We start from the raw sequence: 25,311 nt of genomic DNA, 5'->3' as shown, positions 1-25,311 counted from the left end.
TTTCCTCAATTTGATGCTTGCCCTTTAGTTACATAGAGCGTCCTTGTTTGAAGGAAATACACACTAAAATGTTTGGTGCAAGTTATTATCATGTCAGTAACTTACTCTCAAACCATTCAGGAAAAAAACAGTTGGTCTTCCAGATCCATGGGTTTGTAAATGTAAAACCCGTTTACATTGTATGAGGTATTTTAAATAATCTAGAGAGGATTTAAAGTGTATGGAAGGATGTGCGTAGGTAATATGCAAATACAGTGCCATTTTATATAAAAGACTTGAGCATCCATGGATTTTGGTATTCATGGCGGGGGGGTGGGGGTCCTGGAATCAGTCCCTTATGGTCATCAAGGTAAGAATGTTCTTTTTACTATACTTGTAACTTTTATCTAAGTTGGAGGTTGTTTGACATTATTAAGAAAACACAGTTGCAGTAGTAGCAACTGATCACAAAACTTGAATTTCATTAAGACACAACCTTACTAACAAAATAATGGATTTCAAAGGCATAACCTACTCTGACATACATGTGAATCTGTAGTGAAATGTTTGTGTAATTCAAGGAAAATATCAACATTATTTGTATACTAACCAGGAAACTTGAACAAAATCACAATTATAGGTATAAATTTCAAAGAAAAATGTATTCTTCAAAATATTAAACAAAGTTTTTATATCACCCAGCAATTCCACTCCTAAGGGATATACCTAAGAATATTCAAAACATGTCGACAGAAAAACTCATACACAAATGTTCATAGTAGCATTATTCAAAATAGCAACAAAATGAACCAACCCAAATGTCCATCATCTGATGGATAAACAAAATTGGTATATCAATGCAATGAAATTATATTCATCAGTAAAAAAGAAGTACTGGCATATGCTATAACATGGATAAAACCTGGATATATGCTAGATGAAATAAGCCAGATATAATAGGTGACACAGTATATGCTTCATTTATATGAAATATAAGCAAATACATAAAGACAGAAAGCATATTAGTAGTTGCCAGGGGCAAGGTGAAGAGAGAAGTGGAGAGTAATTACTAATGGAGACAGCGTTTCTTTTTGGAATGATGAAAATGTTCTGGAATTAGGATAGTTTACACAACAGTGAATATACTATAAAACACTTGTTTACTTTAAAAGAATGAATTTTACGTATGTGATTATGATAGTAAAAAAGGTAAAAATAATTAATCCAATGAAAATCTAATCTAGTGTTAAACAGATGAGAAATCTATTAAAATATTTAAATGAAATATCAGAAGTTTTAAACATGTGACAAAGAATATAAATAGAAGTCAACATTAGCCTAGAACTCGGTTCCCTTAAAAAAGATGAACTCTACACCTATATACCAGCAAAAATAGATTAAAAATACAATTTTTCATATACCATGCAAGGTACCTAGGAACAGATTTTCAACAAATGTACATTACTTTTATGGATAAAATTATAAAAATGTATTAAAAGACATTAAAGAAATGGATATTAAATGGATAGATTTATATATCAAATTTATGATTAGGAGAATTCACTATCATAAAGATAGCAGTTCTCTCCAAATTGACCTATGCAATTTAATAATCAGATTTTAACATACATGAAAAAGACTGGCCAATACAATTATGAACAGTGTAGTAAGACTTCCCTATCATATATTATAGATTATTATAAAGCTATAGTTTCATTAAAGTCAGTTGTAGTAACACGATTTTAGAATAGAACAGTTTAGATAACCCAGCAACAAACCCTTTTATATTTTAAAATTTAATGTATAACAGAGATAACAGCAAATCAACAAGAAAAGGATGCAACAAGAATCAGGAAGCTCCCCTGGAGAAGGGAATGGCTACCCACTCAGTATTCTTGCCTGGAGAATCCCTTGGACAGAGGAGCCTGGAGGGCTACAGTCCATGTGGTCACAGAGAGTCGGACGCGGCTGAGCAACTACTGCTTTCACATGGAAGAAGCTGGAAATGTGTATGTGCATCTTTAGTGATCACATGACAAGAGGCTGCTACAGGTATTTAATAGGCAGAGATGAGTACTAAACATCCTGCTATACATGGGACATTTCTGTACAGCCATATCCAAAATGCCAAAAACGCCCTTGCTTAGAAATCCTGAACTAGTCAGTAAATGGTGCTGAAACAATTCATTATCCACATAGAAAAATTAAAATTATGTTCCTTCAGTATATATGAAGGAACAAAAAACATACATGAATGTACAAAAAACCATTGCAGGGGATTAAAGACCTAAGTGTGGAAGAATTTGTGAAAGTTACAATAGCCACTTATCAGGAAAAGATATTTGCAATACATTTAACAAAGAATTAGTGTATTAGTGATTAACTGCACTTAATTACTACTAACAAAAACTATAATAGTGGCTTAAACAAAAGTTTATTTTTCTCTCATAAAAAAATTAATCTACAGGTAGGCATTAAAAGCTGATATGGTAGCTCCATAGCTAACAAGGATTCAGTTTCTTCTATCATTTCCATCCTCAGTGATGCTTTATGGTTCAAGATGGCTGTTTTACCTTTAGTCATAGGTCCATGTTCCAGGCAGGAATTAGGAGAAAGGGGATAAATGGAAAAAATGGCATTCCAGAAAGCCCCATTTCCTGACTTATACAATTCATTAGCTACCTCTACCTGTAACAGCAGTTGGTAAATAAGTTTTCGACTGGGTACAATACCAAAAGTTCTCTAGTTCTATAGGGTGAAGGGACACAATGCAGCTTCCTAAGAGTCTCTGTTAAAAGTATTTAGAATAGGGGTCAGCACACTATAACCAGTGGGATAAACCCAGCTCACAACCTGTTTTCTAATAACATTTTATTGGAATCTTGTATGCCAATTTATTTATGCACTGTCTATGGCTGCCTTCTCAATGAGAACTGAGGGTCCTGACAGTCCGCAAAGCCTGAAATATTTACTATTTAGTCCTTAATAGAAAAAGTATTCCTCCCTTGTAGCTCAGCTGGTAAAGAATCCACCTGCAATGTGGGAGACCCCAGTTCAATCCCTGGGTTGGGAAGATCCCCTGGAGAAGGGAAAGATTACCCACTCCAGTATTCTGGCCTGGAGAATTCCATGGACTGTATAGTCCATGAGGTCGCAAAAAGTTGGACACAACTGAGCGACTTTCACTTTCACCACACCTAATCTAAAAGATAAAGAACTCCTACTAATTAATATGAAAATGATAAATTAAAAAAATATGAGTATGAAATATAGGCAATTCACAGACTACAAATATATGCAATGTCATGTATGAACTGTCCAAAGAATTCTAAGCAAAAGAAGCCAGATATAACTATTCATACATACTATAGGATTTCATTTATATAAAGGGCAAGAACACGTAAACCTGGTGATAGACATCAGAATAGTGGTTATCTTTGGGATTGGGAGAGGGCATCTAGGAGTCTTGTGGGAGCTGGCTGACTGTCTAAATCTTGGTTGGTGTACTGTTTTCATATACACACATACATGCGTGCACACCCAATACGTAAATTATGCAATTTTCTGTAAGCTGTACAATTTTTTTTCCTCATCAACCCCACTGCATCAGATATCCCTTAAAAAAAACAATGAAGGGACTTCCCTGGCAGTCCAGTGATTAAGACTTTGCCTTTCAATGCTGGGGGTACAGGTTTTGGGAGCTAAGATCCCACATGCCTTGTGGCCAAAAAAACCAAAACATTAAAGAGAATAAAAATACCTATTGCATCAAGGTGATAAACATGCATAAAATTTGTCTTTTAAATTTTCTCTGAAGGTTGTTGGTCTTAAATACAATGGGAGATAGTTACGAATGAATAAATAAACCTCATTATCATAACAGTTAATTATCAAAACAGTTAATTATCAGTTAACTGATAATTACAGATAATTAACAGTTAATTATCACTCAGTTAATTAATAGCAGCTGATAACATCTTAGGTAAATACCTTTAATCTTTTTTTCTAGTATATATAAACAAAAATATATGTAAAATAAAATTAGAACCACACTACATATATTGTTTTTAATGGTTTTTTTTCATTTAACAATATAGTGTAAACATTTTCCAAGTCTATATGGCTTAGTGGTAACTTTCAAAAACATTTTAAACAACAAGGTAATATTAGTAGCGGAGAGACACATTAGTGGACTGAGCACAGCAGAGTAGATCCAGGGCCCAGATCTATACTGACCTGCAGCTGTTTAAGCCAAACACTAAGCATCTTTAAGGATCAACTACTCAGAAGACTGATGCCTTCTTTACAGCTATTTTAAAGGGTAAATAAACAAAGTAGGAGGGACTTTCCTGGTGGCCCAGTGGCTAAGACTCCACTCTTCCACTGTTTGATTCCTTGTTGGGGAATTAAGATCCTGCATGCCACATGGCATGGCCAAATAAAATAAAAAAGGTAGGAGAGGGAAGGTATGAAATATACTGACCAAACTGACAAATCCTAACCCCCAGAACGCAAACAGTCCATCAGACCAATAACATACAACTCACACCATATCCCCAGGAGAAGTCCGAGCTGCCTTCAGTAGAGATCCCTGTGCTTGTATAACTTGGAAAAGCAGACCTTGAGTTTCCAGTGTCAGCTGATGTAAAAGGTGATTCTTGTGTGATGTCAGATTCACTAAATGCACAAGTGGGAAGGAAAAGAGAAAACAGAAAAATTCTTATATTTCCTCAGGTTTCTGCAGCATTAACTACTCAGCAATCTTTTAGGTGATAGGCATTTGTACAAATACATCTACAGAGACAAAAATAAATGAAAAATTTAAAATGTAAGCATCACAGTAAGGTCTGACCTAATTCCTACAGAACTGATGGCAGCCATTCTAAATAATTCTAGTCTTAGTTTACAGTTAATATTTTTTTTTAACATTTCACTTATAACATCTACCCTCAAGAAACTAAAGACATTTTGGAAATACTAGGAATAGTATGTGAACTTGTATGTCACTTTTAGTTTACTAAGCACTTTCACAGATATTAAATGCATTTTATCCTCACAACAATCTGGTGATGTATAACTCACCAGTACATCTAGTGATGTACTTTATTTTAAGACAAAAACTCAAAAAAAAAAAAAAAAAAAAAAGACAAAAACTCTTGAGATTTAGTACTAGGTTTTGAAACAAGGTTTTATGACTATAATTTTTGTATGATACCACAACTGCTTTTCAGAACCCTCTGTGAAGTTACCATCTCCTCTGTCCTATTTCTTAAAATAATAATTGCAGCTAATATTTACTCAGCATTTACTATATTTTATCTCATTTATATTCACTATACCCTTTAAGGGATACTATTACCAGGTAAATAACTTGCCCAATATTATTCAGCTAATAGGTGGCAAAACCAAGATTAAAATCAGATCTGTTTGGATTCCTCCTGAGTTTCTGCTTTTAACTACCTCATAATACTGTTTTTCAAAGATTACAAAAATAAGTATGTTTCCACTAGTTGTTCCAGAATGGAAGTTGAATGGTATTGAAAAGTGTGACAAAAATTCTTTTGTTTCTTTAGTACAAGGCTTGATACCAATCCTAAGGCAAAAAACCCAAAACTTTTGCCATTATCAAGTGCAATAAGCGAACAGTACACTTTGTGTCATTACCTTTGGGAACTTATGTCTTTTTCATGGCTGTCATTGGTAGAGGAAATTTCATCCAGTTGCTCAGGAAGAGGATGATGATTAAGAGCATGTTTTGTTATTCCTTTCCTGTGAAATGGAAAAACAGTTATATTTTTTGTAAAGAAAAAATATATACTTTTCAGTAACTTGATCTACAAGTTAAGTTACCTACTTCTTGCTGTCCAGGAAGTGCACTGTCCAATGCAACAGCCATTAGCCACTAGCAGTTAAAATGTCGTCAGTTGGAAATGAGATAGACTTTTAAGTGTTAAACACACAGGATTTTGAAGTCTTAGTACAACAAGAATGTACAATGTACCACTCATTATTTTATTTTGGTTATATGTTAAAATGATAATATTCCAGATATACAGGGGTTAAACAAAATATATTAAAACTTATTTCACTGTAAATTAAAAACATAATAATGTATAAAACACACTTATTAGAACAGCTAAGATAAAATACAGTGATAACACTAAATGCAGGTGAAGACATGGAGAAACTGGATTTCTCATACACTGCTGGTAGGAATGTAAAATGGTACAACCACTCGGGAATAATTTCAGAGTTTCTTATAAAACTAAATGCATGCATTTATCATAAGACCTACCCATTGCTCTGTTGGGTATTTAATCCCAGAGAAATGAAAATTTATGTTCACACAAAATCTGTACACAAACATTCAGAGCAGCTTTATTTATAATTGGAAAAAAATTAGAACAACTGAAATGTCCTTTCACAGGTGAATAATTAAACTTTGGTATCTCTACACACACAGTGGAATATGATTTAGCAATAAAAAGGAGTGAATTGATACATGCAACAACTTGGATGGATTGCAAAGGCATCATACTTACTGAAAAAAGCCAATCTCAAAAGGCTGCATGTACTATATGATTCTATTTCTATTACATTCACAAATGAGAAAAATACAGAGGTGAAGAGAAGATTAGTGGTTCCAGAGTATGAAAAAAGGAATGGATGTGACTATAAAGGGGTATATAAGGATGTTTCTTGGTGGTGATAGAACAGTCCTATATCTTGATTGCACTGGTGGTTAAATAAACATATAAATGAGCCCAAATTGCATAGAACTATGTATATATATACATACACAAAAGAGTGGATATAAAAATTGATGAAAACTGAGTAAGGTTTATAGTCTACTTAACAGTACTGTACCAATGTCAGTTTCATGGCTTTGAGAGTTACATAAATTGTCATCACTGGGGGAATCTGAGTGAAGGGTTCATGGGACTTTATGTACTATTTTTGTAACTTCCTGTAAGTCCATAATTACTTAAAAAGATTAAAAAGTTAATTTCACCTGTTTCTACTATTTTTTAATGTGAGTATCTGAAAATTTTAAGTTATGTGTTTTGTATTATATTTCTATTGGACAGTGCTGTTCTAGAGAGTTCAACATGTGCATTAGAATAAACTATGAAAAAAGTGAAAGTGCTGCTTTAGTTGTGTCTGACTCTTCGTGACCCTATAGACTGGAGCCCATTAGGCTCCTCTGTCCATGGATTCTCCAGACAAGAATATTGGAGTGGGTAGTCACTCCCTTCCCCAGGGGATCTTCCCAACCCAGGGGTCGAACCTGGGTCTCCCGCACTGCAAGCAGATTCTTTACCATCTGAGCCACTAGGGAAGCCTCAGAATAAACTATGGGGTCAGTTATTGTATGTTCCAGTCCTAATCATCTAGAGAAGATTTTCTTTCCCCACAAAATCCTATAGTTAAATAACTTGATAGGTTAAACAAAGTTACACAGGTTTCTTTACAATAGGTTTTCCCAGGACTTTTAATATGCAAATGTGTGTTATAAATGTAATACTCTTATTCCACAAGAAAGGAAAGTGAGGAACTGAAGGATTAAGTAACTTGCTTAAGGTCACATGGCTAGTAAGTGATGGAGCCAGGATTCAAATCCAAATTGTCTGCGGCTGCTCAGAGCAAATGAATAGTTTGAGATTTTAGTAAATTGTACCATTTTTGTATATAAAGATAAAGACCTACTCAGCAGAGCCTGTACTTTAAATTATTTCTCTATGGCGGAGCTGAATTTGTGGAGAGCTTTTTTCTTCTCTCATTCAATGATCTTATAACCAAAAGCTTGTCCTTGAAACAGTAGTGGAGATCAGAAATGTGGATTCCAGCCATGAAATAGAAACTTAAGACATATTTTAGCCTGTCAGAGAAATCCTGTTGTGAAGTAACAATCAGATAATACTGAAAGATATATTAACTTTGATCATAAGTTTATGGTTATTAAATAAGAAAATGTATATAATTTTTAGAAATGCGTAATGAAGCATATGGGGTGAAATGATGATGTCTGGGGTTTTCCAATATTTCACAGATGACAGGCTGAAAAAATATACAGATGAAATATGAAGCAAATATATTAAAATTTTGATAACTTTAATGTAAGTGATGGGTAGGTCATTATATTATTCACTATACGGTTATGCTTGAGATTTATCATTTAAAAAATGTTAAGCTGTATGCTTATGTCAAAATCTTTTTAATTTGGAACCATCAGAAAACTAAAGTTAGTTCTTCAAAGCAAATTATCATTATAACACCAAAAGGGAAAAGTACCTTTAATATACTGTCATTTAAACGCATATAGTCTTCATTATTGTCATTATTCACATTATTCTGACACTTCTAGAGAATCATCTTTTGGGAGAGTTATCTTTAGGGAGTATGAAATCAACAATAGAGAACAAGTAATATAACCAGGTGGTTCAGTGGTAAAGAATCTTTTTGCCAAGGCAGAGAATGCAGGTTTGATCCCTGGGTCAGAAAGATCCCCTGGAGAAGGAAATGGCAACCCACTCCAGTATTCCTGCTTGGGACATCCCATGTTCAGAGGAGCCTAGTGGGCTACAGTCCATGCGGTTGCAAAAGAGTCAGATGACTAAGCAACAACAACAACAAGATACTGGGTCAATAATTCCGATCCAGTAAGTGCAATCAACAATTTTTTTCTGTAAATGATACTTTTGTTTCACTCTCATAATCGGGTCAGAATTAATTATAAAAGCAGGTTTTTGGCTAAGCCCTGCTCCCTAGATTGGGAAATGACTTTCTTCTTCCTAGTTCCTAAAAAGCTTAACTGAGTTGCTTCTGTGTTCTATCCTATTTTTTAATAGACAAAAAGCTTCTGAAAGGCAAAGAAAGATCATAGACTGATTTTCTTATATGGCTATTATACCAAATAGAGGTGGGAAGGGACAAGGAAATTACCACTTAGTGAGGACTTACTATGTGTCAAGCTCTATGCCATCACTTTTAAATATACTTTTAGATAAGGTCTTAGCCTATATTACAGAAGTGAAAGCTCAAAAATTTAGTAATTTGCCTAAAATTAATAAGGCTAGAAAAGAGTCTAAACAGAAACCCAGATGTGACTGAAAATACCACGCCTGTTATTACTCTGTATAGATAATAGTTAATTAATAAATGTATGGTTGTTAAAATTACACAGTTCAGTGGAGGAAAAAAATTGGTATTTGGGGTTGAAAAGTCCAAGCTCAAATCCTATTGGTTATATAATCTTAAGGTGTGTACCTTTCTTATATTTCATCTGCTGAAAAACTGAAGATAATCATACTCATCTTACAGAGTTGTCACAAGAATGAAGATGTGAAAGTATTTTTGAAAGTATAAAGTATTAATAAATGTGTGGCATTATCATTACTTCCTAAATTACAACATTTCACTAGGGTGGGAGGTGGATCTTTAAGCCAGAAATATTTGCTCTCTGGGCTTCCCTGGTGGCTCAGATGGTAAAGAATCTGCCTGCAATATGGAAAACCCAGGTTCCAGCCCTGCATTGGGAAGATTCCTTGGAGGAGGGCATGGCAACCCACTCCGGTACTCTTGCCTGCAAAATCCCATGGACCGAGGAGCCTCTATGGCAATCCAGAGAGTCTCCAAGAGTTGGAGAAGACTGAAGTGACTTAGCACACAGCACACTTGGTCTCTAAAGTCTCAAAAGCAAAACTGATCCTCAAGGATTCCGACACTAAGTTGCAGAGGTGGAGAGGCAGTTATGTGTAATGGTTATGACCACAAGCTTCAAAATCAGACAACAGGTTTATACTTCAGCTCCACCACCTTCTGGCTGTGTGATCTCTGGCATGCTACAGCCTTTAAACCTGGGATCTTTATCTGTGCAAAATAATAATAGTTCCTATCTGGTATCCTTATTAATAGAGTTGTGAGCTAATGCATATAAGTAGCTTTGCACTGTGGTTAGCACCAGACGTATTCAACTTTCTTGTAGCACTCAGCTATTAGCTTCACGAGTTGTCAGTGTCCATTGACACTGGGGCATGGAACACGTGGAAACTACAAAATGGCTTAAGAAACCAAGTCCCTAAGCTCAAGAAGTGCAGGCCAAACACCACGTTTCTGGAACACCACAAGTAGCACGCCCTTATTAGCGGAGAAGGAAACAGAAGGGCCAACGTCCGGCAAAGCTGGTAGGAGAGAATTCCGAAGATTTTCTTTTCCCTCACCCTGGGAAAGGTAAAAGGAGCAAGGGACTGGGCAGGCAGGGTCCCCAAAGCGCCTGCGACCCTCCTCCGCACCCCCCGGCCCGGGCTGGAGTAGCTGAGCAATTCACTCACAACTCCAAGTTCTGTGGCACCGCCTTCCTCGTGTATCTGGAGGTCATCCTTCTCTTCCTCCTCAGCCGCGGCGGGGGCGGAGAAGCCAGGGTGGGGGCCTCCAGGCCTGGCCCTCCCGCCCGCTCCGGCTCGGCCCCCTCCCGCCACCTTCCGGCCCCGTCACGCCCCGTTTCCTAGACTCCAGACCTCCACTTTCCCAGGGTTCCCACCTCCCTAGTCTTCCGGCTTCCCCGTGGGGGCGGAAGTGACGATATCACAGGAGCACTCGCCTAATGCTTCCGCCGACGTGCCTCGGGACGACGGCTCGGGGTTCCGAGGCTGAGTCGTTTCTGACTTTCGGAGTTTCCTCTGGTTCTGGTTCCAGACGAACGTGTGGACCCAGCCTGGGCCAGGCTGTGTGTACTGCTTGCAGTTCCCCACCAGCTCACTAGGTAGGAGAGACGGCTGAGGAAAGGTGCTGTAACAGTTGCCGAAGAGGCCCAGGTCCAGAACCGTAAGCGGAATTTGCTTCATTTTGTTGGGTGAAGGAGAGAGCCTAGTCTGAGTAAAGAGCCTCTAGACTCCAAGCCAGGCCTCTGTTGCTTGGTTGCTTCTCTTGCTGTGCTCCCAGTTTTCTCATATTTACAGTGTGTAGTTAGCCTGCGTGGTCTCAGAAGTCCCTTTTAGCCCTGTCACTAAATTCTTCATAATAAGGCTTTCCTGGTAACTCAGATGGTAAAGAATCTGTCTGCAATGGGGAAGACCCAGGTTCGATCCCTGGGTCGGGAAGATCCCCTGGAGAAGGAAATGGCAAACCACTCCAGTATTCTTGCCTGGAGAATCCCATGAATTCCCAATCCATAGGGTCTCAAAGAATCGGACATGACTGAAGCGACTTAGCACGCAGGCACTTGGAAAAGGCCAAATGATAATTTGGACGGTCTGTAGTGAAAGAGTGTCTGGATAGAAGATGCAAGTTCCCCTGGACCTCATTTTACTAATCCGTTAGAAAAACAAATCTGAAAATCGAATTGCACCCGTGAAGTGGACGATCCAGCGCAGTTTTTTCTTTTACTAAGCCTCACCTGGCAACAATAGTGAACTAGTACTTTGTATGTGAGCGAAACCCTTAGAAAATAGTTATTCACCACCTCTTAATATACCAGAGCTATACCTTCTGAAACCTGAAAAGGGGGAAAATTTAGAACAGATAGTTGTAGGATCAAGAGCCATGGGCAGATTATTTCGGGGTGAAATGATAGGAATGAATATTCTGTAGTTTTGAATTCCTCTATCCCACACAATGGGAAAGATTTAAATTATGCAGAGTAAGGGAGATTGTGCTTAAGAACATTTAAATATTAAAAATTTAACTGCTGCTGCTGCTGCTAAGTCGCTTCAGTCGTGTCCGACTCTGTGCGATCCCATAGAGGGCAGCCCACCCACCAGGCTCCGCCGTCCCTGGGATTCTCCAGGTGAGAACACTGGAGTGGGTTGCCTTTTCCTTCTCCAATGCATGAAGGTGAAAAGTGAAAGTGAAGTCGCTCAGTCGTGTCTGACTCTTAGCGACTCCATGGACTGCAGCCTACCAGGCTTCTCCATCCATGGGATTTTCCAGGCAAGAGTACTGGAGTGGGGTGCCATTGCCTTGTATCTAGGGAAGGATTATAGAGATAATAGATAACAGTCTCATTCTCCAATTAAGGGAAAAGCCACAGGAAGAGAAAATGAAATGTCCGGAACACAACTGGGACTTTTGGCAGATCTGGGACTTTTGATAGTGTTTCAAAAGATGTTATTGCAGTGTTTCTGAAAGTGTGTTATATGCACCACTGATAATGCAAGGGCAAACATTTTTTATTTTATTCCTAATGCTTATTTATTAGTTTGGGAATGTGGTATTGGATTGCCATTTATTGTAGTATATTAAAAGTTCTTTTAATATAATTGTAAGTATAAAACTGTCATTAAAAGAATATTAAGTAAGCGTTACTATAGTTGGTATGTGGTCAATGCAAAAATCATGATGATGGTATGTGAATCACTGAATTTGGGGAAACAATGTTAATGGAATTGCCTAGCATAGTTCAGGGACTAGGATATTACTTCTACATTGTTCTATATGGTTTATATTATTGAAACTTTAAATGTAACTTTCAAAGAAGAATGGAGGAAAATATGAAGTTTGCTACAGTGGAAGACACCGTAGAGTATCGCCTGTTCCTGATACCAGATAAACGAGGGGACCCAGAAGAACACAGAGAGATCCTTCAAAAGTACATTGAGAGGATAATGACCCAGTTTGCACCTATACTGGTCCCCTATATCTGGCAGAATCAGCCTTTCAATCTCAAATATAAACCTGGGAAAGGTAAGGTTCTTTTGCTTACTTTGCTTTGATACATGTGACTTTTAATGTCCTTCTGACACCAGTGATGGGTAATAGTTCACAGTTCATTCAGTGTTGTCAGGAGATTTATATCCTGAACTGTTTATGGTATTTGCTGAAATTCAATTAAGCTCTTGAACTTAAAAAAATTTTTAAAAAAATTCATGTTGATGAAAGCTTTCTAACAGTCATTATCTTAGAAACTAATATATACTCAACTTTATCAAGCCATGGCTTTTCTTTTGAACTTTGCTGTGCCATCGTATATCTAGGTACCCACACTGAACAGGTTCAGGCTGGCTTCTTTAACCATAGTTCTTTCAGCTGTTACTCTGTATTCCTGTCTTGATAGTGTGTTTACTAGGCTGCCTTGTTTCATACAGTTGTTTTGCTAAGGGTCTAAGAGTGGCTCTGCTTGGCTTATAAAGAGAAATAATTGAGATAAATAACCACTGTTTTCCACACAGAAGCATTTAGACATTCTTTCACTGCTTCCCTGTATTGTCAGTGCTTCAGATCTGACCAAATCTGTGGCCAAAAATGGCACTTTGTCATCTCATTTCTTATAACTTCACTAAAGTGAGTCATGGATAATTTACCAAGGCTCTACTCATGCACCACCATCTTCTGTGGGATCTTATTTCATATCAGGAGCCTGACATCTTGTGATTCCTTCATTCTGGCTCTCATTTTAGTGCTTCTGTTACCTTTTGGCTAGCAGTTGCCAAATGTAAAATGTTAATTTTATTGAATGCCTTATCACTGATACGTGTGATACTTATTGGCAAGAACACTGTCCCATTAGCAGAGCACGGCCAAAACTAATTCCCTATCTTTTTTCTCAAAAATAATTTTTACACAGTGTTTTCTTGTCTTGCTTAATGGTATTACTATCCACCTAGTAGTCAAGCTTGTTAGTAATTCAAAATCATCCTCACATCCTCACTTCACCGTGTTCCACAGGCACTAAATCCTACTATTACTCCTGAAATCTGACCCTCTCTCACATCTGTTTGGCTACAGTCTAGGCCCTCTTCATCTGGAAGACTGAGGTGGCCCCTAACTAATCTGTCTGGTCCCAGTGGCTCCAGTCCCTGACAGTGTTGACAGTTACCTTTGTAAAACGAATTTGATATTGTCACTCTCCTGCCTAACACCCTCCAACAGTTCTGCATTGCTTCTGGATGAAATTAAAATTGAAGTTTAATATGTAAAGTGAAAGTCACTCAGTCATATCCGACTCTTTGTGACCCCATGGCATTCTCCAGGCCAGAGAATTCTCCAGTGGGTAGCCTTTCTCTTCTCCAGAGGATCTTCCCAACCCAGGGATCCAATCCAGGTCGCCCTCATTACAGGAGGATTCTTTACTAGCTGAGCCACAAGGGAAGCCCTTAATATGTAAGGTAGATAAAAATGAAGGCACTGGAGCTTCTCTAGTTAAAGAAGCTTGGGAGATCCGGAGTAGGGAGAGGAGTTGGTGGTGCAATTTGTCTCACCTGGGTGGCATTTTTTCTTGCTATGGCAACTCTTGAGATACTCCACAGTACACTTGTTTGACCTACATTCTGTTAATATGGTATATTACATTGTGTGGCTGTTTTTTTTGCCAGGGCAACTCTTGAGACACTCTACAGTACACTTGTTTGACCTTCATTCTGTTAATATGGTATATTACGTCGGTTGGTTTTCCTGTGTCAAATCATCCTTGCATTCCAGGAATAAATCTCACTTGGTCATGGTGTACAATCCTTTTAACATGTTGTTGAAGTAGTTTGCAAGTGTTTTGTTGGCTCATGCTGGCCTCATAAAATAAGTTTGGGAATGTTTCCTCCTCTTCAGTTTTTTTTTTTTTTTTTTTAATGTTAATTCTTCTTTAAATGTTTGGTAGAGTTTTCTAGTGCAGTCATCTAGTCCTGGGCTTTTCTTTGTTGAGAAGTTTCTGATTATGAATTCACTTTCCTTACTATTATAGATACGTACAAGTTTTCTACTTCTGTGTGTTCCAGTCTTGATAAGTTGTGTGCTTCCAGGAATTTATGCATTTCTTCTAAGCTATCCAGTTTGTTGGTGTACAGTTGTTCATTGTGTTTCCTTATAATTTTTTTTTTTGGTGGCATAGGTTGTTCATATTCCCTCTTTCATTTCTGATTTTAGCTATTTGAGTCTGTTTTTCTTAGTTAATCTAATGTTTTGTCAATTTTGTTGACCTTTTAAACAAACCAACTCAGTTTAGTTGATTTTTTAAAATATTGCTTTCCTATTCTCTATTTCATTGATCTCTGCTCTAATTTTCATTATTTCCTTCCTCTAGCTTTGAGTTTAGTTCTTCTTTTTCTAGTTCCTTAAGGTATAAAGTTAGATTGTTGATCTGAGATCTTTTATAACTGTAAACTTCGTCCTAGCACCGCTTTCACTGTATCCCATATGCTTGGTTTGTTGTATTGGTTTTCATTGAAAGTATTAAAGTAAAAGTGTTAGTTGGTTAACCGTGTCTGACTCTTTGCAACCCCATGGACTGTAACCTGTCCATGGAGTTCTCTGGGCAAGAATACTGGAGTGGGTTGCCATTTCCTCCTCCAGAGGGTCTTCCCCACCTAGGGATTGAACCTGGGTCTCCTGTATTGTGGGTAGATTCTTTACCGTCTAAGCCACCAGGGAAGCCCTGGTTTTCATTCATCTCCCAATATTTTCTAATCCCCCTTATGACTTCTTCTTTGACCCCTTGGCTATCTGAGTATATTGTTTAAGTTCTACATATTTTTGGATAGTGCACTTATTTGAAAATTTCTGCTGATACTCCCAGAACACACAGTTGTCTGTCATGCCTCTGTGTCTTTCCACATGCACGTGTTCTCTCTCTCTGGGAAGTCTGCTGTGGTCATTCCTCCAGAGGAGCATAGCCCAGATATCACATACTCTATGACCACGTAGCCCTCAGTGCATACCTCCGCTCATCATCTTGTTTTGTGATTGGTTATCTATCTCCTGTTGTCCAGACTCTAAGCTCTTCAAGAGTAAGCTTCTTATATCTTGTTCAGGATTGCAACCCCAGCTCCCGGTATATGGCCATACTCCTGGAGCAGAGCCAGTCAATAAAAGTTTGTTTAATTGAATGATTGCTTGTACTTTTATTTGAACTGACAAATTTATTTGATTATATCATTGCTTTTCTCTTGTTTTTAGGAGATGTTCCTGCTCATATATTTGGCATGACAAAGTTTGGGGATAACATTGAGGATGAATGGTTTATTGTTTATATAGTGAAGCAAATTACAAAAGAATTTCCAGAGTTAGTAGCAAGGTATTATAGTCTTATTAATAATTCTTAAACAAGTATCATATTAATGCATATGTATGGAATCTAGAAAAATGATACTGATGAACCTAGTAGAGAACAGACTTGTGGACAAAGTGGGGGAATGTGAGGATGGAATGAATTGAGACAGTAACATTGACATATATGCACTACTTTGTGTAAAATAGATAGATACTGGGAAGTTGTTATATAACACAGGGAACCCAGCCTCATGCTCTGTGATGACCTAGAGGGATGGAGTAAGGGAAAGGGAGGGAGGCTTTTGAGGGAGGGAGATATGTGTGTGTGTACACACACGCATATACACACACACACACACACACACAGATGTAGGTTTTAAATGTGATTTCTGTGTTTTCTTCCTTTTTGCTGATGACTTCCTTTTCTTAAAGAAGAGTTAAAGTATCATCTGAGAGTTTTAACTTCCAAAAAATTTCACACAAAACCTGTTTAGTTGAGGTTTTCTCTTCTTTTTTTATTCTTGTTATGAAAGAACAAGTACACCTGGTAAATAAAATCCAAGCAATACCAAAGGGTGTCCTGCTCTGATATCCCAAAAGTAATCACTATCAAATTTCTATGTCTTAAAAAAAGAAATTCATACATATATATATATGTATTTCACAGATTTCTCTATGTCTTCCTCTATAGCTCTATTTTTTTTTTTGAGAAACTATATACAGAAGAAATTTAAAGAGACATCAGTAAACAATTGTATGGATAGGAAGCAAAGTAGATAATAATGCATTGTAATTCAAATTTTAAAATATTATGGGAACTGATGATTCTTTGTCATTCCCAAGTTAGTTGCTCTGTGGCATATGGAATCTTCCCGGATCAGGGATTGAACCCAAATCTCCCGATTGGCAGACTGACTCTTAACAACTGAGCCACCAGAGAAGGAAGACTGTTTTAAAACAAACCTCCAATATTATACCATTTGATTTTTAAATACTTTAGGATGTAAACTTAAGAGATAATGCAACATTACTATTACCACACCTACAAATAGGTAACCATACTTTTAAAATAAATGGTAGAATTTTCAATAAACAGGCACAAATATGGTAGTTTATGTCTTTACTAGGATAATAAGGAGGGGGCAGTGCCTTTCATATGCTGATTCTGATATTTATATATGCAGTGATGGGTCATACTGACCCACTAGGCCTCTAAAGCTCTTTTAATAAGCATGTACTGCCTTGTCAGGTTTTTTTTTTTTTTTAATTAGAAAAAGAAAGAAGTTTTTCCTCTATGTCTCTGCCAGATAAATATTCTTAAAGTAGAGCTCAAACCATTTTACTTCCCCACTCCAAAACATTCCATTTGTTTTGTTTATAAAATTAAACTCATTCTCACTGGATTCTGCCACCATTTAAAGCTGTTCACAAAATGATATAACTGTGTTTTTCTAGTCCCTTTTTTTTTTTTAATTTGTTGTCAGTCTTCAAATCTCTACCTTAAATGCCACCTCCATAGTTTTGCTTATGCTGTTCCCACTCCCCAGAGCATCTCTCTTGTTCTGGATATATTGTATCTCCACCCATTAAAAGTGAAAATAATCTGGGACAATATATATAGTGTGCTAACATTCATGCAACAGGAGAAGAAAAAAATTTATATTCCTATTGACTACTTTACACATAAGCAAACTCTAGAAGGATAGACAAGAAGTAACAATGGTGAAGGGGTTGGGCATATAGATACAAAAGTAGCAAGGAGACTTTTTCATGTATGAGAGACATAACTATTTGTGTATTTTTTTGTTTTAATCATGTGACTGTATTACATCCTCAGAAATCTAAATTTTTAAAAAGTGATGCAGATGAGGCAAGACAAAAGTATCTTTCAGGGCACAGTAGTACTTCCTCCATAAAGGTTTTCCTAATCTTGGCTGTATGTGATTTTTTTTTTCTTTTGAAGACCTATGTACTTGGTATATTTTTCACATTTTTTTCTACTACTATTTAATTATGTACTTATTTTTTTCTCCTTATCACTCTCGAATTCCTCCTTACAATTATAGACTATCCCTTCGGTACTTAATGGTATCTTAAAACATTTTGCTTAATTATAGAAATCTACATAATTATAGAAATCTATGGTATATACTCATATTTATTTACTAAGATTAGGGCAAAAATGTATTAGAACAAATCTGTTTTGATTATTAGCAAATATGTACTTCTTTTAATTCAAAGTTGAAATTTCTTTTGTGTTAGAATTGAAGACAATGACGGTGAATTCTTGTTAATAGAAGCTGCTGACTTTCTCCCTAAATGGTTGGATCCTGATAATAGTGCCAACAGGGTTAGTATATCCAAGTTTAGAAAATTTACAGAGGTGAAACCATGTTGCATCATTTTCATATGTACCTGGATTTTGTCAGTGCCAAGTATGGAAACTATATCACTTTGCAGGTATTTTTCCACCAAGGGGAGTTGTGCATTATTCCTGCACCAAGGAAATCTGGAACAGTATCCTGGTTACCTACCACACCCCCAACAATCTCACAATCACTGAGTATAATCTCAACACACCCAGAAAAAATTCTGGCTTCCGAATCTGTACGAGCTGCTGTGAATAGACGCATCAGAGGGTAAGAAAACTGACACTTTCACTGCCAGTCAGGGAGCCTTTTGACTTCCTGTTGCTCAAGTCTTTTGTTGAATCTAAGCATTTCTTTCACCTAGATTAGTGCTGATTTTCATTCTGTCTTCATCCTTTGTGAAACTGACCAACAAATTAAACTTAATGTGTTTTAAAATTGAGAAACAGATGTATCTTTTAGTTGCCATTTGAAGGTTACAGACCCAGTGTTTTTGCATTTATTTACCTTAGAGAGTGTGGCTAAGTGTTATGTAGATCCATAGATAAAAATTTTCAGACCTTTAGAGATGAAAATATGAGTGAGCACAATCTGTTCAGGATTTTTCTGTGATTCTGGGTGAATATATGGAATTCCCTGACTTAGTTGGAGCACGTTAGGTTCTATTCAGAAGAGAACACCTCAGTCTAATAATGTATTAGTTCAGCCATTCAAATTTGAGTGCCTATTAAATGTTTAGTACTGTTCAGATCATAACAGTATTAAATAATAATCTCTTTTAGCTTTGCTTCAGTACACTTTGTACCATTTTTTAGGAGAATAAATTCTGAATTTCTTTTCAAAGTATGGTAGTAACGTTTTCATTTTTTTTTAATTGGACCACCTTAATCGCTTCTCTTTATTTTCCATTTCTTTCACTTTTTCTTTCTCTCTTTTCCTACCTGTAGTCTTTAGTATATAGAGTATCTTTTTTAAACAGTTAATTTTTTGGCCGCTCAGCATGGAAATCTTAGTTCTCCAACTAGGGAGTGAACCTGGGTTGTTGCTGGCAGTGAAAGCGCCAAATCTTAACCGGTGGACCACCAGGGAATTCCCAAGGGTGACAAGAGAGTTGTCATTCTTTTCATCTCACTCATCTTACTCTTGATGAACCAAGACAAGATAAAATGTTAAGAGGAAAGTAAATGGTATAAGAATCATAGATATTTACATCAGTTCAGTTCGGTTCAGTTGCTCAGTTGTGTCTAACTCTTTGTGACCCCGTGGACTGCAGCACACCAGGCTTCCCTGTCAATCACCAACTCCCGGAGCTTGCTCAAACTCATGTCCATTGACTCAGTGATGCCATCCAACCATCTCATCCTCTGACGTCCCCTTCTCCTGCCTTCAATCTTTCCCAGCATCAGGGTCTTTTATAATGAGTCAGTTCTTCACATCACATGGCCAAAGTATATTGGAGGTTCAGCTTCAGCATCAGTCCTTTCAGTGAATATTCAGGACTGATTTCCTTTAGGATGGACTGGTTTGATCTTGCAGCCTATGGGACTGTCAGGAGTCTTCAGCAACACCACACTTGAAAAGTATTGATTCTTCAGTGCTCAGCTTTCTTTAATGGTCCAACTCTCACATCCATACATGACTACTGAAAAAACCAAAGCTTTGACTAGATGGACCTTTGTTGCAAAGTAATGTCTCTTCTTTTTAATATGCTGTCTAAGTTGGTCATAGCTTTTCTTCCAAGGAGTAAACGTCTTTTAATTTCATGGCTATAGTCACCATCTACAGTGATTTTGGAGCCCAGGAAAATAAACTCTGTCATATCATAAAATAAAAGTGATTATGTCACCTGTCACAGGTACCCAGAAAAAATTAAAGCCTCCCTTCATCAAGCACACTGCTTCCTCCCAGCTGGCATTGCAGCGGTGCTGAAGCAGCACCCCAGATTGGTGGCTGCAGGAGTCCAGGCATTTTACCTCCGGGACCCCATTGACCTGCGGGCCTGTCGTGTTTTCAAGACATTCTTGCCTGAAACACGAATAATGACATCGGTAAGATAGCTCTCTTGGTCATTTAGTTTCTCTCACTGAAAAGAATATTGAACATTATTTTAATTGTTCACTAGGAAAAAATTGGGAATATTCTGTGTCCTCATAGCAGGTTAATATAGACTTTTTGTTGTTATTGTTCAGTTGCTAAGTCATGTCCGACTTTGCAATCTCATGGACTACAGCACGCCAGGCTTCCCTGTCCTTCACTATCTCTCTGAGTTTGCTCAAACTCATGTCCATTGAGTTGGTGATGCCATCCAACCATCTCATCCTTTGTTGCTCCCTTCTCCTTCTGTCCTCAATCTTTCCCATCATCAGGGTCTTTTCCAGTGAGTCGGCTCTTCACATCAGGTGGCCAAAGTATTGGAGCTTCAACTAAAGCACCAGTCCTTCCAGTGAATATTCAGGGTTGATTTTGTTTAGGATTGACTGGTTTCATATCCTTGATTTTTTCTTTTCTCCTATCCAGAAGAGGAAGACTGTAAGAGACCTGATTTCCTATTTTATATCTCAAAGTTTCCTAGCTATTTCTGACCAAATTTTCCCTATTTGAGCAATTATATCTTTTAGCAATAAAACATTTCATTTCCTCCAGAGAATTAAGAATTATCCTTTATCATCTACCTGCCAAAATTGCCGTGTTATGTAACTAATGATTTGAGTTACCTTAGTGACAACTAAATATAGACAGTGAAGGTAAATCTTATGGTGTGTGAATTATATCCTATAAAGCTGTTACTAAAAAATGTAGACAGTAAATAGATTGAGTCTTCTTTGCATTTATCTGAATATGAAGCTCATAAATGAAGTTATTGTTGTTAACTGTGAAATGATAGTCAGGCATTTTAATTTCAGGAAGACACTCACATATTTTGTTTCCCAATGTCCAGGTCACTTTCACTAAATGTCTATATGCACAGTTGGTGCAACAAAGGTTTGTGCCAGACCGGCGGAGTGGATACAAGCTGCCTCCTCCATGTCATCCCCAGTACCGAGCCCATGAATTGGGCATGAAGTTGGTAATGTTCAACCAGAAGATTTAATTTTCTTCCTTAACATCAAAGGGCTCTTCACAGAGTAATGACACAACTTAGAAATCTAGAAATACACTCTATTAACGTGAGAATGTAGTAAGATGTGGTATTTGAAATAAGGAAAAATGGATTATTCTGTAAGGGATGATAGAACTGTGTGTCCATCTGAAAAGTTGAGTATCACATCTATGCCAAAATAAATTCCAGTTGGACCAAATATTTAAGTGAAAAAAACAAAATCATAAAATTTGGAAAATTTTTCATAGGAAAATTTATGAAAATATGAGTAAGAAAGTCCTTCCTAAGCATGACTTGAAACTGGAAACAATAAAAGATTGATAAATTTGATTATATAAAAATTAAACATTTCTATGTGGAAAAAACCCATAAATATAGTCAAAATACAGTTAACCTGGAGAAAGTGTAAAATATATTTGCAGTTTAAGTGACAAAGAGTTAAAAAAAAAACTAGTAAATGACAAAAGTTGCTTTATCTAGTATATAGCACTGCTACAATTCAAGATGAAAAAAAATAGTAGTAATCAATCAAAAATGATCAGAAACCATTAACAGGTAGTTCAGAGAAAAGGAAATACAAATTATTTTTATGAAAAATGTTGACACTTGCTCATAATAAAAGAAATGCAATTTAAAACTACAAAGTAATGTTTTTCACCATTTGATTGACAAGTATCCAGAAGTTTGATAACAAGTATGAGGTTTGTAAAAATATGTAAAGCGGTACCCTCAAACATTATTGATAGGAATATGAGTTGATTCAGTCTCTTAGAACAGTTTATCACTTTCCATAATATATAAAATGCACAAACCCTGCTGCTCAGCAGTTTCATTTCCTGAAATTTATCTTTTATATATTTTACTTGTGCACAAAGATGTATAAAGATACTCATGAAAGCATTGTTTATAGTAGCAAAAGATTGGAAAATAAATTATGGTCTGTTCATGAAATGAGATGGATAAATGTATGTGTTTGTATGAAATCATCTCCAGGGCATATCACTAAGAGAAAAGCAAGGTTCAAAGCAGTGTGTATGTTGCCATTTAGTGATGAAGGGGATGAAGTAGGAGGATATTTGTATGCACACGCACACATATCTGCCTGAGTGCAAAAATTACTTCTGAAAGGATATGCAAGAATTTTTGGCAGTAGTTTTCTCCAGAGTAATCAGGGAAGCTCCCTATTAGAATTATTTTGCCATGTGCATTTACTATATTTTTTAATCAAAGGACTCTTAAAATGAAGTGATTCACTCCGTTTACTATTCCTAAGACCATGCTTAATTCATTTATAATTGTGTTAGATAAGAAACCTTTTGCAACCTTTTTTAAGCAAGCAAGAAGCAAGTTTAAATTTCTAGTTTTTTAATCAGTGAGAAGAGAAATCTCTTCCAGGAAAATAAGAACTTTTTGTTTTCTGTTATTTGCTTCCCCTTTATAATTTTTAGTAATCTGTAGAGATTAAGAAACTTGGAATTAGAAAGTCATATTTTTTTCATAAAATTTGAAGAATATTACAAATGTTCACGTACCCATATGTCCAGTCACCTAGTTCTTGAGTGTGGTTAAATGGAAAGAAAGTAACCTAATAATAAAAATTCTGTCTTTTCCATGTAGGCTCATGGATTTGAGATCTTATGTTCCAAATGTAGCCCACATTTTTCTGACTCCAAAAAATCCCTTGTGACTACATCACCACTCTGGGCTGGCTTCCTTGAAAGTCTGAAAAAGAATGATTACTTTAAGGTAGGATTTACTATGCACTCTTTAAATTGTACAGTCCAGGCAAAATCAAGCCCGTGATCTAAAGTGTTGGATCCATATTTAATGTGTGACATAATTGTAAGAACTAGAATTAAAAGGGACCATTCTAGTTTGGTCGTAATAAGGGAGTGTCTCTAAACTGTTTCTAATATTTTAGAAAAATTAATAGCATCTATACAAAGTGATAAAAGTTATTATTTGTATCAGATGAGTAACTTGTTCAAATCTATGAAGCAAACATGAAGACACCAAATAGAAAAATTAGCAAAGATATAGATTAAAAAATTATATGACCTAAATGGGAAGGAAAGCCCCAAAAAGGAGGATGTATGTAGATGTATGACTGATTCACTTTGCTCTACGGTGATGTACACAACAGTATAAAGCAACTATGCTCCAATAAAAAAAAAAATTACAAAAAGGGAACTAGTAAATTTCTCTTAAAATAATCACTCTCACACATAGTTAAGATATGTAGATTAACACAATAATAAAGACCATTTTTCACTTCTGTAAAAAGCATATGAAAGATATTCAGCACTATTGAGAATATAGTGAAAATAGTACACCTATACATTGCTGATAGCATTGTAATAGTCGCAACCTTAACCAGAAAGTAATTTGATACTGTATTCCAAGAATTATACAGAAGTTCCAACTTGGAACCTTCACTTTATTTTATTATTATTTTTAATTGGAAGATAATTGCTCTACAATGTTGTGTTTCTGCTGTACAGCCCATGAATCAGCTATATGTTTATCCCCTCCTCCTAAACCTCCCTCCTCCGCACAGCCCCACCCCATCTAGGTTATCGCAGAGCGCAGAGCCGAGCTCCCTGTGCTGCCTGTTTCACACATGGTAGTGTATATACGTCAGTGCTGCTGTCTCAGTTTCTGCTACCCTCTCCTTCCCCTGCTTTGTTCACAAGTCATCCGCTATGTCTGTGCCTCTGTTCCTGCCTTGCAAATAGGGAACTTTATGTTAAATAATCTACACTTTAAGGAAACATCCAAGAAGTAGAAAAGTCCTCAAGAATATGATAATTTTAAAGATTGTGTAGTGGTATGAAAAACTGCTTATATTATAGTATATTTTTAAAGAATGTAAAGTATTCAGCTTAAATGCCATCATAAACATGCCTGTGAAAGGTAGAAATGATAGTTAAGGTTAGGATTACGCTATTTTTTGAGCTCTATTTGTACTTTGTTTTATAAATTAGTTGCTAGTTAATCAATTGTTTCTTTATAACAAGTTATTAGTAAATAATAGAAAATGATAGAAAACCTCCCCAATTGGAAAGAGGCCCTAAATGGTGAAAAGGATGAGGGCCCATTACATTTAGCCTAGTCCCTTTTTTGGAGAAACTGTACGTCCATGACAAAACAAGGATGAGGACTCAGACCTCATGATTTTTGTACAATATATTAGTACTGTATTGTATACTGCCTCCCTGGAAGTTGCTGGTGAGCAGGTTATTTTAATGATACCATCTATATTAGGTTCTCATGGGCATTATTATTTTTTTAGGGACTGTTGGAAGGTTCTGTTCAGTACCAAGAAAGGCTAGAAATGGCCAAGAACTACTTCCAGCTCTCTGTAAATCGGCCAGAAAGGTGAGTTTATCTCTACCCAAACAGGGCAGCAGAGTGATAACTTGCCAGAAGTTAAGGAGTTACTTACTCCTGAGATTGCTGCACATGTTGGAGTTTCCATATTTAAACTGTTAATGGCAGGACTGGTGACTACTGAAGGAGCTGGTGTCGAGAGAGGAGGTGTTGTGATGGGAGTTTGCTGGCACTTGTAGCCATCACTACCACCACCACCACCACCATCATCATCATCATATAATGGCTAATGTATATTGAATACTTAAAAGCTTAGGCCACTAACTCATTTAATCCCCTCTTAAAACCCTGTGAAATAGATATAATTGTTATTTTCCCTATCCACAGCCGAGAAACTGAATCTAAGAGAGGTTATGTAATTTGCCAAAGGTTTACACTGCTAAGTCGGACACAACTGAGCGACTTTACTTTCACGTTTCACTTTCATGCATTGGAGAAGGAAATGGCAACCCACTCCAGTGTTCTTGCCTGGAGAATCCCAGGGACGGGGGAGCCTGG

At 36.7% G+C, this 25,311-nt stretch overlaps 2 protein-coding genes across 8 annotated transcripts in view; one reads left to right on the top strand and one right to left on the bottom strand.

The window, feature by feature from the left end:
- FAM149B1 (family with sequence similarity 149 member B1) overlaps window positions 1–10,489 on the bottom strand; it is a 52,636-nt gene extending 42,147 nt beyond the window's left edge. For 2 of the 5 annotated variants that reach the window (XM_065922570.1, XM_065922571.1), the window contains exons 1-3: window positions 10,311–10,489; window positions 5,644–5,748; window positions 4,527–4,656 (exon numbers count right to left, since the gene is read on the bottom strand). In XM_065922570.1, the coding sequence (XP_065778642.1) occupies window positions 4,527–4,656; window positions 5,644–5,748; window positions 10,311–10,357 (282 nt within the window). In that variant the 5' untranslated portion in view covers window positions 10,358–10,489. Of the gene's footprint in view, window positions 1–4,526; window positions 4,657–5,643; window positions 5,749–10,310 lie in introns of those variants that run through there. The other 3 variants (XM_065922569.1, XM_065922572.1, XM_065922573.1) reach the window with 3 other exon arrangements.
- Window positions 10,490–10,605: 116 nt separating this feature from the next.
- ECD (ecdysoneless cell cycle regulator) overlaps window positions 10,606–25,311 on the top strand; it is a 28,002-nt gene continuing 13,296 nt past the window's right edge. Inside the window, exons 1-9 of one of the 3 annotated variants that reach the window (XM_065922559.1) lie at window positions 10,606–10,803; window positions 12,455–12,660; window positions 15,862–15,979; window positions 18,217–18,304; window positions 18,415–18,593; window positions 20,179–20,371; window positions 21,262–21,390; window positions 23,041–23,169; window positions 24,716–24,801. In XM_065922559.1, coding sequence (XP_065778631.1) covers window positions 12,456–12,660; window positions 15,862–15,979; window positions 18,217–18,304; window positions 18,415–18,593; window positions 20,179–20,371; window positions 21,262–21,390; window positions 23,041–23,169; window positions 24,716–24,801 — 1,127 coding nt within the window. In that variant the 5' untranslated portion in view covers window positions 10,606–10,803; window position 12,455. Of the gene's footprint in view, window positions 10,804–12,451; window positions 12,661–15,861; window positions 15,980–18,216; window positions 18,305–18,414; window positions 18,594–20,178; window positions 20,372–21,261; window positions 21,391–23,040; window positions 23,170–24,715; window positions 24,802–25,311 lie in introns of all 3 variants that reach the window. The other 2 variants (XM_065922558.1, XM_065922561.1) reach the window with 2 other exon arrangements.

The sequence above is a fragment of the Muntiacus reevesi genome, chromosome 2 (genome assembly GCF_963930625.1).
Source record: "Muntiacus reevesi chromosome 2, mMunRee1.1, whole genome shotgun sequence".
In the NCBI taxonomy this organism is placed as follows: Eukaryota; Metazoa; Chordata; class Mammalia; order Artiodactyla; family Cervidae; genus Muntiacus; species Muntiacus reevesi.
The sequence above is the reverse complement of the archived record's forward strand: the minus strand, read 5'-3'. Positions and strand labels throughout refer to the sequence as shown.